This window comes from Eptesicus fuscus, chromosome 7 (assembly GCF_027574615.1).
Source record: "Eptesicus fuscus isolate TK198812 chromosome 7, DD_ASM_mEF_20220401, whole genome shotgun sequence".
Lineage (NCBI taxonomy): Eukaryota > Metazoa > Chordata > Mammalia > Chiroptera > Vespertilionidae > Eptesicus > Eptesicus fuscus.
The window spans coordinates 17,123,169-17,138,191 of record NC_072479.1 but is presented as its reverse complement, the minus strand read 5'-3'; the positions used below and the strand labels follow the sequence as shown (position 1 = coordinate 17,138,191).

Below are 15,023 nucleotides of genomic sequence, written 5' to 3'. Positions count from 1 at the left end.
ATGGCTACAATGGGATAACGGATGTAAAAGTATAAACTGTAAAGTGCTCTGTCTATGCAAGGCATTCCAATTCACAATACTAGAATTACTCATTTAGTTCCTAATCTACTTGCATAGCCCTTAAATGTTTACTTTTCAACAAGGATTCCTGTCTATGGCTTGTTCTTGAGTTCACTGAAGTCACTGAAGCCACAGACCTTTATCACCATGACTGCTGATTTCAAGCCCTGAGGACTCCTATCTATATCTCTCCCTCTAACCAGAAGGCTTCTATCCCATTGGCAACTACTAACCTTGCATGATGTCCCTAGCCACTGAGGGCAGAGTTTGGGATGCTAAGAGGATCAAATATGGAGAACCAGGGACTGGCATCCCAAATGTGGGTTCTCAGAGTTTGCTGATGAGAAAGAATGAGAATCAAGGAAAAGAAAGAATACATCTTCTGTCAGCCCTCTCCTCTTTACCCACCTAGCCTGCCAGTGAGTCCATAGCATGCATATTGTAACCCAGCTTCCTCAGAGACTCTCACTCACCAGGTACTTGCATGTTTCTTCCAACACCTGGATGTGATCACTGAGGGTGGTATGTTGAAACATCTGTGTGAAGGATGACCAGCCAATCACATTAGTCCACTCAGTCAGGGCTGCTCCACAGGCCTATGGGATGGAGACAAGGACATCCTAAGTCTCACACCTACAACTCTGCAGAGCCAGGCCAGACCATGAAACTAGCCCATAAGGGGTTTGGTTGAGATTAGTAGCTGGGATCAGGGGCCTTGATCATGTCAAAGTACATAAATATCTTCAGGGAGCAAAACCATATCAGCCTAAGACTGATGGCACCCAATAGAGGGTAAAAGTGCTCAGATTCAGCCCAGAAGATGTTAGCAAAGAGGTGTAGAGTGAATGCAGACCCCAGACCAGGCTCATGAAAGTGGACTAAAGGGAAGGGGCTGTGCTTTAGCAGAAACCATTGAATCAGGCTGAGATTGGCAGGACAGAGGTCACCAGTACCTTGACCACCTCGGTGTTGTTGTCTTGAAAGCTAAGCAGCAGCGGCACTAAAAAACTGTACAGATGTTTCTGGATGGCGTATCCAGGCCTGAATTGGTTGACTCTATGTAACATGTGCCCAAGGGCAGAGATGGCTGTGATCCTCACCTGGTCCCTCTCCTGCCATGAAGAGCAAAATGGAGGTGAGGAGGCTATGGTTTCCCTCTGGCCCTGCCTGGCTTGGCTTTCATACACCCACATTTCATTTTTCATGTCCAATGGACACTGTTTTTACATACTGTAAAAGCAACATGATTTGTGTAGCTGAGTAATTCTCTTTGGCCCTCTAGAGCTCTTAAGCCTCCTAGAGTTATGGCACTGAGCTCGGGAAACTCAGATTATAATTTCAGTTCTTCCATGGATCATATCTACAAGATATCACTTTATTCTCTTCTGGAGATTTAGCTCAAGAATGCCAAATTTAAAAAAAATTAATTGTCCTAGTTAAGCTGTAATTGTTTAAATCTGTATTTATTGTGTTAATTAGCAATGATCACAAACAGCTAAACTTTATACACTTTCAAGAGTATAGTATATATTAATTGTACAAATATTTATTGAGCACCTATAATGAGCTAGGCACAGTACTAAATAGCAGAGATGATGGGACAAGACAGTTCCTGAATTTGTAGGATATGGAAAACAGGTATTTTAACAAGTTGAATTATTTTTTGCATAAAACACATAATGGCTAAAAGAGAGATGATTCAGTGTTAGCACTTTAATTAAAAAAACAGGATCCAGTACAGTGGTAGAGTAGGTGGAAGTTACACTCACCTCCTCCCAGGATCAAACCAGAACTACAACTAAATTTTAGAACAATCAACCTAAATAACCAGCTGAAGTCCAGCTGAACAGAAGTCTTATGACCAAGGATTTACAGAAGAAGCTACGTGGAGACTGGTAGGAAGGACTGAGGTACAAAAAGAGCTGGCCCCACACGTCCAGCAGTTGAGAATCTGGAGAGATATTTCACCTACAAAGGTCCACTCTCAGGATCAACAGCCTCAACCCCACACAGGCTCCCCTGCCTGGAGCACCAGAACAGGAAGACAAACCCACTTAAGACCTGGCTGTGAAATTCAGCGGAGATTCCATCTACTAGGGAAAGAAGGGAGTCTGCCAGAAACCCAGGAGTCCTCTTAAAAAGTCAGTGCAGAAAATGTCATTTGCAGCCACTCACCGTAGGCTCCAGTGGAGGGAAGGTGGCTCAGAGCAGACTGGAGTCATACAGGGAGAGACTGGGTTGTGTGGCTTCAGGGAGAGAGCTAAAGTGACAGCCACCAAGGTCCTTGTGTTGAATCCCTCTCCCACCACAGTCCACAGATGCCATATTTCTTGGGTTGAGCATTCCCCTCCACAGGGCATCAGCCTGTGGAATGCATTAGTACTGCCCTCCCAAATACCTGTATACCTGCCCTGCCAAGCTTGCACCAGCCAGCCTGAGTTGGCAGTGCAGGCTTTCTTGGAGGGATCTTTAGGATGTCTAGGCAGACAAACGGGATATCAGAGACTGATTTCTGTGGCTCTAGGGTGAGGGGGTCTTTTTCCCCTCACATGCGTGACTGGAGCCACCATTCCTATGCAAACTGTCCATCCATGTGACCAAATATTGGTCTGTTTTAGCTGATAAACTCTGCTGGCCTTACCCTGATGATGCCCTCAGACCCCACCCCACCACAAATGTCTGCAGGCCCCATGCAGCTGGCAGCTGGCAGCTGGTCTTGGTGTACCATGAGAAGTTTGCTGAGTGGCCTCAGAGGCAGCACTGGCTCCAAGTTTGTATATGTATCAACCTGGTGAATACCACTTGCCCCTATGTGGTGACTCACTGAGAACCTACTTCAATTTGCATATTGCCAGAGGCAGTTTCAGTGATTGGGCCTAACAGGTAGCTAGCAGGCATTTTGGCTCCTCCCACATTCACCCTTATCCTGCAGAGGCTGTCACAAAAGGTGGATTGTTTGTAGCTCCTAACAGGTAGCCCAGGGTCAGTTACAGGCAACATCTGATATTCACCAGCACCAGAGTCCCTCCCAAGAGGCTTCAGAACCTGGTGGCAGTCTTCAGACCACATCAGAGCACAACCCAATTAGCTCCACAAGTGGCACATCGAAAGGGAGATTTTGGCAGATACTAGACCTTGCTGGGGTGAATTCTACTTCTTGGGGTTAGACCCTGCCCAGCAGCTAGCTCATACATTGAAGTCAGGGTCAATCCTCATAGTCAGCCAGCCTGAAGGTTAACCCCACCCACGGATGGGCCATCAACAATGAAGACTCAAGACAACCCTGGCTAGTGTGCTTCAGTAGGATGGGTGTCATCCCGTGCGCTGAAAGATTGCCAGTTCAATTCTTGGTCGGGTCACATGCCCAGATCGTGGGCTCAATCCCTATTAAGGGGAGCATGCAGGAGGCAGCTGATCAATGCTGCTCTCATACTGATGTTTCTCCCTCTCTTTCTCCCTTCTTCTCTCTCTAAAAGGAAATAAAAAATCTTTTTTAAAAAGACAACTACAACAGGAGGGCTCACATAACACATTCCCAGAACACCTTGCTTGAGTGATGAGAGAGACAGCACTACCGCACCCCACAAGACACCTACTAAATAAAGCCACCATACCAAGATTGGGAGACATAGCAGATCTACCTAATACACTGAAACAAATATGGAGAGGTAGCCACCATGAGAATACAAGGAAATATGCCCAAAATAAAATAACAGAAGAAATCCCCAGGAAAAGAACTAAAAACAATGAAGGCAAGCAATCTACCAAATACAGAGTTCAAAACCATGGTTATAAGGATGCTCAATAAATGTAGGGAAGAATGAATGAACTCAGTGAAGAAAAAAAAAGAAAAGATAGTAATAGGACACAGAAAGTATAAGAAAGAACTAGTCAAAAATAAAAAAAATACACTAGAAGGAACCAACAACAGACTAAATGAAGCAAAGGATTGAATTATCAATTTGGATGATAAGGTAGCACAAAACAGCCAATCAGAGCACTGGAAAAAAAAAAGAGAATTTTTGTTGTTGTTAATCTTCACCCGAGGATATTTTTCCCATTAATTTTTAGAGAGAGTGGAAGGGAGTGGGAGAAACAGAGGGAGAGAAACATTGATGTGAGAGAGACACATTGATTGGTTGCCTCTCGCACACTCCCCATTCATGGCTAGGAATTGAACCTTTGACCAGAATTGACCCTGTGATCCTTCAGTCCATGGGCTGATGCTCTAACCACTGAGTAAATCAGCCAGGACTAAAAGATAATTTTAAAAAATGAGAATAGCAAAATTGGTCTCTGGGACAACATCAAGTATACCAATGTCTACATTATTGGGGGCACCAGAAAGAGCAGAAAGAAAGCAAGGGATTAAAAACCTATTTGAAGTAATAATGATGGAAAACTTTCCTAACTTTGTGAAGAAAAAAGACACACAAGTCCAGGAAGTGCAGAGAGTCCTATACAAAATAATCACAAGGACAACCACGCCAAGACACATCAAAATTATGATAAAAAAAAAACAACCTCTTAGAAAAGTAGAAATGGAGAGAACATACCGTAACATAATAAAGGCCATATATCACAAACATGCAACTAACATCAAACTCAACAGGGAAAAACTAAAAGATCAGAAACAAGACAGAGATGTCCACTTCTACCACTCTTACGCAACATAGTACTGGAAGTCATAGCTATAGCAATCAGATAAGAAGAAGAAATAAAAGGCATCCAAACTGGAAAGGAATAAAGCTGTCATTATTTGCTGATGACATGATACTCTATATTGAGAACCCTAAAGATTCCACCAAAAAAACTACTAGAATTTATAAATTAATTCAATAAAGTATCAGGATACAAAATAAGTATTAGAAATTGATTACTTTTTTTTTCCTTTTCTTTTTTCTTTTTGGTTGCATTTGTATACACCAATAATAAACTATCAGAAAGGAAACCTTAGAGAACAATCCCATTTACAACTGCGTGAAAATCCTACCTAATAATAGACAAATATGCAAATTGACCATACCTCTGACACACCCACAAGCCACGCCTACCATCCAATCAGAGCGAGTATGCAAATTAACCCAACCAAGATGGCTACAGCCACAGAGAGCAAGGTTTCCTAGGTAACAGAGGAAGCCAAGCTTTTTGCCTGCCCTTGCAAGGCCTAAGCCTCCACTCAAGCTACAAAGTTTCAATTATAGAAGGTAAACAAATTCAAACAGAAATGAAGGCAGAATGGAGCTTGAGAGAGCAGGCCAGGGTTTCCCTGGAAACTGTGGAAGCAAAGCTTTCCGCACACCCTGGCCGGGCTCACCCGCTTAAGGCTACAAAGTTTCAATTATAACCCCAACAAATGGCTGCCGGTGGCGGAGGGAGCCCCAGGCTTGGCTCCACTCCAGGCTACAAAGTTTCAATTGTAGAAGGAAAATAAATTCCAGATACCAGGGCCTCTGCTTGGGTTTCCAGGGGGTGTGGCCGGCCTGCAAACCACCACAGGCCCCTTGCTCAGGCCGCCCCACGCCCCAAGGGAACCCCATCCTGATCAGGAACACCCTTCAGGGCAAACCAGCTGGCCCCCACCCCTGTACCAGGCCTCTATCCTATCTAATAAAAGAGTAATATGCAGATTGATCATCACTGCAACACACAATATAGCTGCCCCCATGTGGTCAAAGATCCTGCCCCCATGTGGACACAAGATAGCCACCACAAGATGGCCATCAGGAGAGGGCAGTTAGGGGTGACCAGGCCGGCAGAGGAGGGAAGTTGGGGGCAAACAGGCTGGAAGCAGAGTGGTTAGGGGGTGATCAGACTGGCAGGCAGAAGCAGTTAGGGGCAATCAGGAAGGCAAGCAGGCAAGCAGTTGGGAGCCAGCAGTCCTGGATTGTGAGAGGGATCCCATATTGGAGAGGGTACAGGCTGGGCTGAGGGACAACCCCCCTCTGTGCACGAATTTCGTGCACCGGGCCTCTAGTAAAATAAAATAAAATACATAGGAATAAATTTAAAGAGATAAAAGAACAATACTCAGAAAACTATGGAAGACATTAAAGAAATACACTGAAGAAGGTACATATAAATGGAAACATACTGTGTTTATGGAAAGAAAATTAATATAGTTAAAATGTCCATATTACCTAAAACAATCTATAAATTTAATATAATTGCTATCATAATATTAATGGTTTATTTCACAGAACTAGAACAAATAATCCAAAAATTTATATAGAACCAAAAAGACACCAAATAGCCAAAAACAATCTTGAGAAAGAAGAACAAAGTTGAAGGCATCATGCTACCTGATATCAAACTATACTACTAGGCCATAGTAATCAAAACATCATGCTACTGGCAAAAAAACAAACAAAACATACAAATCAATGGAACAAAATGGAGAGCCCAGAAATAAATCCTTGCCTATATGGTCAAAGGAGTCAAGAACATACAATGGCGTAAAGACAAGTCAATTCAATAAATGATGTTGAAAAAATTGGACAGACACATGAAAAAAAAAAATGAAACTAGACCCTTTTTACACCATGCATAAGAATAAATGGAAAGTGGATTAAAGACTTAAACCCATAAAAATTCTAGAAGAAAACATAGTAAAATCTCTGACACTTCTCTTAGCAATATATATTTTTTTCTGATATATCTCTTTGGGCAATGGAAACAAGAAAAAATAAACAAATGAGACTACATCAATCTAAACAGTTTTTGTACAGCAAAGAAAACCATCAACAAAGTAAAAAGTCAGTCCAGCTGGCATGGCTCAGTGGTTGAGCATCAACCTCTGAACCAGGAGGTCACAGTTTGATTCCTATTCAGAGCACATGTGTGGGGTGCAGGCATGTGGACATGCAGGAGGCAGCCTAACAATGATTCTCTCATCATTGATGTTTTTATTTTTCTCTCTCTCTCCCTTCCTCTCTTTAGTCAATAAAAATATTTTTTAAAAAGACAACCTACTGAAAAGAGAGGTAGAAAAGATGGTGGCTGGCAGGACAGAGGTGAGGGAGAGGAAGTGAGTGAGTGAGGGTATGAAAGGAGAGTGTGTGGATGTATGTGGTGTGTGTGTGTGAGTGAGTAAGGGACAGTTAAATCTCGCAGGAACAGCAGGGGCTGGCAGACCAGGCTGTCTTGGACAAGGAGAGACTACACTGCTGTGGGCACTCCCTGGACTGCAAGACTTGGGCATGGATCCCATGCCATCTTGAAGGGGACAGCGGCCTTTTCTAGGAACTCATCAGCACCACCACCCAGACAGGACTTTGACACTGCCTGCGACCCAGCAGCCACTCCAGCCAAAATTCTGCTACACCAGATGCAGACCCGCGGGCCCTGGTACCTCCACCTCCAAAAGTGCACTGCTCGGCAGCAGTAAGTGCATCTCCCCGCTCCCCAGCAGCAGAACTCTGTACACCACTTTCGCGCATTTCTAACAGAGTTCAGGCATACAGGGCACACCACTCCTTAGGCAGCACCTGGGAGCCACTGGGAGCCCCTGCTGGGTGTGATTCTGTGCAGACAAGGGTACACTGCCCCACAGTAGAAATTCTGAACTCCCTCCTCCTGAATAACTGCCCACATACACCCCAGCTGCTTAACTTCAGCACCAGGGCCCCTCAAAGTGTGTTAGAGCTCTGCGCCAAAAGCACCTCCAGCTCGCGCGTATTTCCAAAGGGCAGGCACCCTGCACCCATCTATCCACAGGGCGCTTGTGGGAGCTGCTGTGAGTCCTTGCTGGGTGTGATCTTGGACAAATAGGGATGCACTACCCCTGGCAGTAGAAATTCTGAATTCACTCATCCTGGATACCTGCACACAGACACCTCAATTATGCGGCTTCAGTGCCAGGGCCTTTCAGAGTACTTCAGCGCCCCTCGCTGGCAAACACACCGCGGGTGCCCCTGTGAACTTCCACTGGGAGCGTGCGCATATCCACCACAGGTACAGCAGCAAAAGCTGAGTCTGCCCACTCCACAACTACAGAACTCTGAACACCACAGTCACGCCTTTCCAGAACGTAGGCCTCCTGAGACCCATCACCCCAACAGATGGTTCCTGGGTGCCACTGTGAGTTCCTGCTGGACACATGCAATTTCAATCAAGAGCGCAAGACAGCAAAAATTGGGACCCCTCCCTCCACAGCTGCCGACTTCTATACACTACAGTTGTACCTTTCCAGCTCACAGGCCTACATCAAGAGAACCCAAATAGCTCAAGTAGGGAGCTACACTAGATTACCAAGCCCTGGAGATCTGAGAGATCACACCAGTAGCACCATCTCCAAAAGAACCTGAGTATCACACCAATCGGACGTACAATTAAAATGTTACCTCAAAACATGAGAAGACAAAAAAGCAATCCCCAAAGGAAAGAAAAAGAGGAATCACCAGAAAGGGAGTTATATGAAATTGTTATATGAGGCTAGCAGCATATCAGAGAAAGAATTCAGAGTAATGGTTATAAGGATGTTATAACCGGCTGGATGACAAATACACACAACTCAATGACAAATACACACAACTCAATGAGAACTATAAGGAGCTGAATGAGAATGTCACCAACATGAAAAGGAACCAAGAGGAGATGAAGAATGACATAACTGCAATAAAGAACACAATGGAAGGCTTAAACAGTAGACTAGAAGAGTCTGAGGACTGCATCAGCGAATTAGAAGACAAGGTAGGAAAAAATACACAAACACAGCAGCAATTGGAAAGAAGACTTAAAAAGCAAGAGGAGAGCCTAAGGGAGCTTTGGGACAACACAAAATGAAACAACATTCACATAATAGGCATACTAGAAGGAGAGGAAGAGAAGGAAGGAATAGAAAACCTGTTTGAAGAAATAATGACAGAAAACTTCCCTGATATTGGCAAGAAAAAAACTATGCAAGTCCAAGAAGTACACAGAGTCCCAAAGAAGTTGAACTCCAAAAGACTGACACCAAGACACATCATAATTAAACTGGCGAACACCAACGACAAAGTAAGAATCTTAAAGGCTGCCAGAGAGAGACAGAAAGTTACCTACAAGGGATCTCCTATTAGAATATCAACTGATTTTTCAAGAGAAACACACCAGGCTAGAAGGGAATGGAATGAAATATACAAAGTCATGCAAAGCAAGGGACTGAATCCAAGAATACTATACCCAGCAAGGCTATCATTCAAAATTGAAGGTGGAATCAAGAGCTTCACAGACAAAAAAGGACTAAGGGAGTTTATTACCACCAAACCAGCAATGCAAAAAATGCTAACGGCTCTGCTGTTAAAAAAAAAAAAGGAAAGAAAGAAAAAAAAGAAATAGGACGTGAAGAAGAAACACAGGGGTAAAGAATAAAAATGGCGACAAATAAGTACCTATCAATAATAACTTTAAATGTAAATGGATTAAATGCCCCAATCAAAAGACATAGAGTAACAGATTGGATAAGAAAACATGACCCATATATCTGCTGTCTACAAGAAACCCACCTCAGCAAAAAAGATGCACACAGATTGATGGTGAAGGGATGGAAAAAGGTTTTTCAGGCAAATGGAAATGAAAAAAAAAAGCTGGGGTGGGATAGGAACCAAGGTGGCAGCAAAGTTAAACAACTAAACTGCCGCCTGACACAACAATTTCAAAAATACAACTAAAAAACAAAACGTCTACCACCCAGTACCACGGGAAAGCTGACTGAGTGGTAGATTTACAACTAAGAAGAGAAGGGAGTGCAAACGTTGGAGAGCTGAGGTACGGAGGCACGCGTGAAGTGGGCTGGTGGCAGGTGACTGGGCGCGCGGCTTTTCTTCAAACCAAAGGGAGACAAACTCCCGATCACTCTGAACTCCAGTTTCTGGGGACACGCTAGGGACCCAGACACCTATGGGGATAAGCTGGACTCTTGGCCATCGGGTCAGAAAGTGAGAGTGACTTTCTGCAGAGGTGCGCCCAGCAATCAGGGTTTGTTGCGCCAGAGCGTGGGACACGGGGACTTGGAAACACGGAAAGGCAGAGACGGCTGAAGGCAGCCATGGCCGTTGGCCACGCCCCAGCCTAGTGATGCCCTGAGATCCCGCCCCACACATTCTACAAACCTGCCCAGGCTCCACACAGCGGCTTTTACATATAAATGGCCTGTTCTGTGGCAGCTCAACCAAATTAACTGCAGCTCCAGTCAGACTGCTCCAAAACTGCCCAAGCAAAGAGGAGAAAACTGTAGCTCTTGCTGTAGCTCCTTCTGGGAGGCCTCAGACCTGCACCCCACTGGAGATCCAGACACTAGGGTATCTAGTGGTTGGTGTGGACGACACCAGATTTCAACCACTCTCATAAGGGACACATTCAAGAGGCAGACTCAGTGAGCACCAAAGCCCTACTGTGTCTCCAACACAGCAATTCTTCCGTTATAAACACAACAGGTGCTCATAGCCAATTGGCCTGGAGGTCAATTCCTCCCAGTGTACCAACAGCAATCAAGGCTTTTAACTCCACCAAGACTTTCCACTCAGCCCACAAAGGGGTGTACCAAGAGCGACCACCTAGAGTGATTGGGGAAGCTGAGCTACCGGCCCCTATAGGTCACTGATCACACAAAGCCACTCCATCAACACAGGGAGGCAGCCAAAATGCAGACACACTGAAGTATGTCACGAGTAGGAGAGATGGAGGAAAGCAAACTAATGGACGACACAGTGTTCAGAACCACATTTATAAGGTTACTCAAGAATCTTCTAAAAACCGCTGAGAAACTTGAAGAGACCTTCAAGGACCTTAATGAGAATACCAAAAAAAATGGAAAAGGACCAGTCAGAAATTATGCATACACTGTCTGAAATAAAGAATATACAGACACCCAACTGTAGACCACCATACCCAAAGAGTCAAACCAAAGATCTGGAATATGAGGAAGAAAAAAAAAACACCCAACCAGAGAGGTGGAAAGAAAGAAGAATCCAAAAGTATGAGGATAGCGTAAAGAGCCTCTGGGATGGCTTTAAGCATACTAATATACGAATTTTTGGGGTGCCAGAAGAAGAGAGAGAGCAAGATACTGAAAACCTATTTGAAGAAATAATGACAGAAAACTTCCCCCACCTGGTGAAAGAAATAGACTTACAAGTTCAGGAAGCGCACAGAACCCCAAACAAGAGGAATCCAAAGAGGACCACACCAAGACACATCATAATTAAAATGCCAAAGGCAAAAGACAGAGAGAGAATCTTACAAGCAGCAAGAGAAAAACAGTTAGTTACCTACAAGAGAGCACCCATACGACTGTCAGCTGATTTCTCAACAGAAACTATGCAGGCCAGACGGGAATGGCAAGAAATACTCAAAGTGATGAATAGCAAGAACCTACAACCAAGACTACTCTACCCAGCCAAGTTATCATTCAGAATTGAAGGGCATATAAAGAGCTTCACAGATTAGAAAAAGCTAAAGGAGTTCATCTCCACCAAACCAGTATTATATGAAATGCTGAAAGGTATTCTTTAAAAAGAGGAAAAAGAAGAAAAAAGTAAAGATAAAAATTATGAACAACAAATACATATCTATCAACAAGTGATCCTAAAAATCAAGTGAATTAAAAATCTGAGGAACAGAATAAACTGGTGAACATAATAGAATCAGAGGCATAGATTGGGAGTGGATTGATAATTCTCAGGGGGAAAGGAGTGTCTGTGTGGGGGGTACGGGAAGAGACTGGAAAAAAATCATACACCTATGGATAAGGACAACGGAGGGGAGGTAAGGGCAAAGAGGGGGTGGGAACTGGGTGGTGGGGAGATATGGGGGGGGGGAAGGAGAAACAATTGTAATAATCTGAACAATAAAGATTTATTAAAAAAATTTTTAAAAAAGCAAAAAAAAAAAAAAAAGCTGGGGTAGCAATACTTATATCTGACAAATTAGATCTCAAAGAGAAGGACATAGCAAGAGATAAGGAAGGCCACATCATAATACTAAAGAGAGCAATCCACCAAGAAGAAATAACTCTGGTAAAGATATATGCACCCAATACAGGAGCACCTAAATACATAAGAAAATTCCTGAAGGATATCAAGGGAGAGATTGACAGCAATACAATCATACCAGGGGACTTTAACCTTTTGCACTCGGATGTTGAGTGTGACTCGACATGGTTAGCATCGATAGCAGCTCTTTTTATACTCTTTGAATGTATCAATAATTTGAAATATAAAAAAATCTAAATAAATAAGTTTGTATGAAAAGAAACTCCAGTTTTTTATTCTACTGCCGCACTTTGTAAAATCTGGGGTATTTAAAAAATTAAATCCTGAGTAGAATAAAGGAATCGAGAAAAAAGCAAGCGAGTGCAAAGCGTTAATACCCCACTATCACCATTTTTTGTTTACAGGACAAATCCTCTAAACAAAAATCAGCAAAGAAACATCGATCCTAAATGACTCACTAGACCAGATGGAATTAATTGACATCTTCAGAACATTTCACTCCAAAGCCATAGAATATACATTCTTCTCAAGTTCACATGGGTTATTTTCAAAGATACACCATATATTGGGTCACAGGCAAAGTCTCTTCAAATTCAAGAAGATAGAAATCATATCAAGCATCTTTTCAGATCACAATGGCATAAAAGTGGAAATCAACTACAATAAAAACAGTCCAAAAAAATATCAAACACATGTAGACTAAATAGCATGGTATTAAACAATGACTGGGTTACCAGAGAGATCAAAGAAGAAATAAAAAACCTCATGGCAACAAATGACAATGAAAACACAACAATCCAAAATCTATGGGACATAGCGAAAGCAGTCTTGAGAGGGAAGTTCATAGTTCTACAATCCTACTGCAAAAAACAAGAAAGAATGGTAATAAATTACCTAACCCTACAACTCAAAGAGTTAGAAAGAGAGCAATAAGAGAAGCCTAGTGTAAGCAGAATGAAGGAAATAATAAAGATCAGAGCGGAGATAAATGACATAGAGACCAAAAAAAACAATACAAAAGATCAACAAAACCAAGAGCTGGTTCTTTGAAAGGATAAACAAGATTGATGGACCTCTAGCCAGGTTCACCAAGAAGCAAAGAGAGAGGACCTAAATAAAAACAGAAATGAAAGAGGAGAAATAACAACAGACACCACAGAAATAAAAAGGATTGTTAAAAAATAATACTATGAACAACTGTATTCCAACAAACTGGACAACCTGGAGGAAATGAACATATTCCTAGAAAAATATAAGCTTCCAAAAATCAATCAGGAAGAATCTAAACATCTCATTAGGCCAATAACTATGGAAGAAATTGAAGCAGTCACCAAAAAGCTTCCAGCAAACAAAAGCCCGGGGCCAGACGGCTTCACAGGGGAGTTTTACTAAACATTCAAGGAAGTACTTTAACCTAGCCTCCTCAGACTATTCCAAAAACTTCAAGAGGAAGGAACACTTCCAAGCTCATTCTATGAAGCCAGCATCACCCTAAGACCAAAACCAGATAAAGACAACACAATGAAAGAGAATTACAGGCCAATATCCCTCATGAATATAGATGCCAAAATCCTCAACAAAATTCTAGCAAATCGGATTCAGCAGTATATCAGAAAGATCATATACCATGACCAAGTCGGATTTATCCCAGGGATGCAAGGATGGTAAATATTTGCAAATCAATAAATGTGACACATCACATAAACAAATTGAGAGATAGAAACCACATAGTCATATCAATTGATTCAGAAAAAGCATTTGACAAAATCCAACACCCATTTTTGATAAAAACTCTCAGCAAGGTGGGAATAGAAGGATCATACCTCAACATAATAAAAGCCATATATGACAAACCCACAGCCAACATCATACTCAATGGGCAAAAACTAAAACCATTTCCCCTAAGAACAGGAACAAGACAAGTATGGCCACTCACACCACTCCTGTTCGACATAGTACTGGAAGTATTAGCCATTGTGATTAGACATGAAGAAGAAATAAAAGGAATCCAAATTGGAAAAGAAGAAGTAAAACTCTCCTTATTCGTAGATGACATGATATTGTACATAAAAAACTCTAAAGACTCCATCAAAAACTATTAGACTTAATAAATGAATTCATCAATGTAGCGGGATACAAAATTAACACCAAGAAATCTATGGCATTTCAATACACCAATAGTGAACTTAAAGAAAGACTAAAAAAGCAATCCCATTTACCATGGCACCAAAAAAATTAAGATACCTAGGAATAAACTTAACTAAGGAGGTAAAAGACTTATATGCGGAAAACTACAGGACACTGAAAAAAGAGATAGAGGAAGATATAAACAGATGGAAGAACATACCGTGTTCATGGATTGGTAGAATCAACATCATCAATATGTCCATACTACCCAAAGCAATCTATAGATTCAATGCACTCCCCATTAAAATAGCAATGGCATACTTCACAGACCTAGAAAGAACTCTCCAAAAATTCACCTGGAATATAAAAGGACCCTGTATAGCCACAGCAATCCTGAGAAAGAATAACAAAGTAGGTGGTATCTCCATACCAGATTTCAAGTTGTATTACAAAGCCACTGTTCTCAAAACAGCTTATTACTGGCACAAAAACAGGCATATTGATCAATGGAATAGAATAGAGAATCCAGATATTGACCCAAACCACTATACTCAATTAATATTTGACAAAGGAGGCATGAACATACAATGGAGCCAAGACATTCTCTTCAATAAATAGTGTTGGGAAAATTGGACAGATACATGCCAAAAAAAAAAAAAAAAAGAAGCTAGACCACCAACTTACACCATACACAAAAATAAACTCAAAATGGATAAAGGACTTAAACATAAGATGGGAAACCATAAAAATACTAGTGGAATCCATAGGCAGAGAAATCTCAGACATATGTCAAAGCAGTTTCTTCACTGATACTGCTCCTAGGGCACTGGAAGCTAAAGAGAAAATAAACAAGTGGGACTACAT

The 15,023-nt window shown here is 42.2% G+C and overlaps 1 protein-coding gene across 1 annotated transcript in view; it reads right to left on the bottom strand.

The window, feature by feature from the left end:
• The window catches only part of LOC129147058 (maestro heat-like repeat-containing protein family member 7), a 47,177-nt gene that overhangs the window by 10,257 nt on the left and 21,897 nt on the right, over positions 1 to 15,023 (bottom strand). The window contains exons 16-17 of the mRNA XM_054718388.1: positions 1,014 to 1,172; positions 534 to 656 (exon numbers count right to left, since the gene is read on the bottom strand). Coding sequence (XP_054574363.1) covers positions 534 to 656; positions 1,014 to 1,172 — 282 coding nt within the window. The remainder of the gene's footprint in view (positions 1 to 533; positions 657 to 1,013; positions 1,173 to 15,023) is intronic.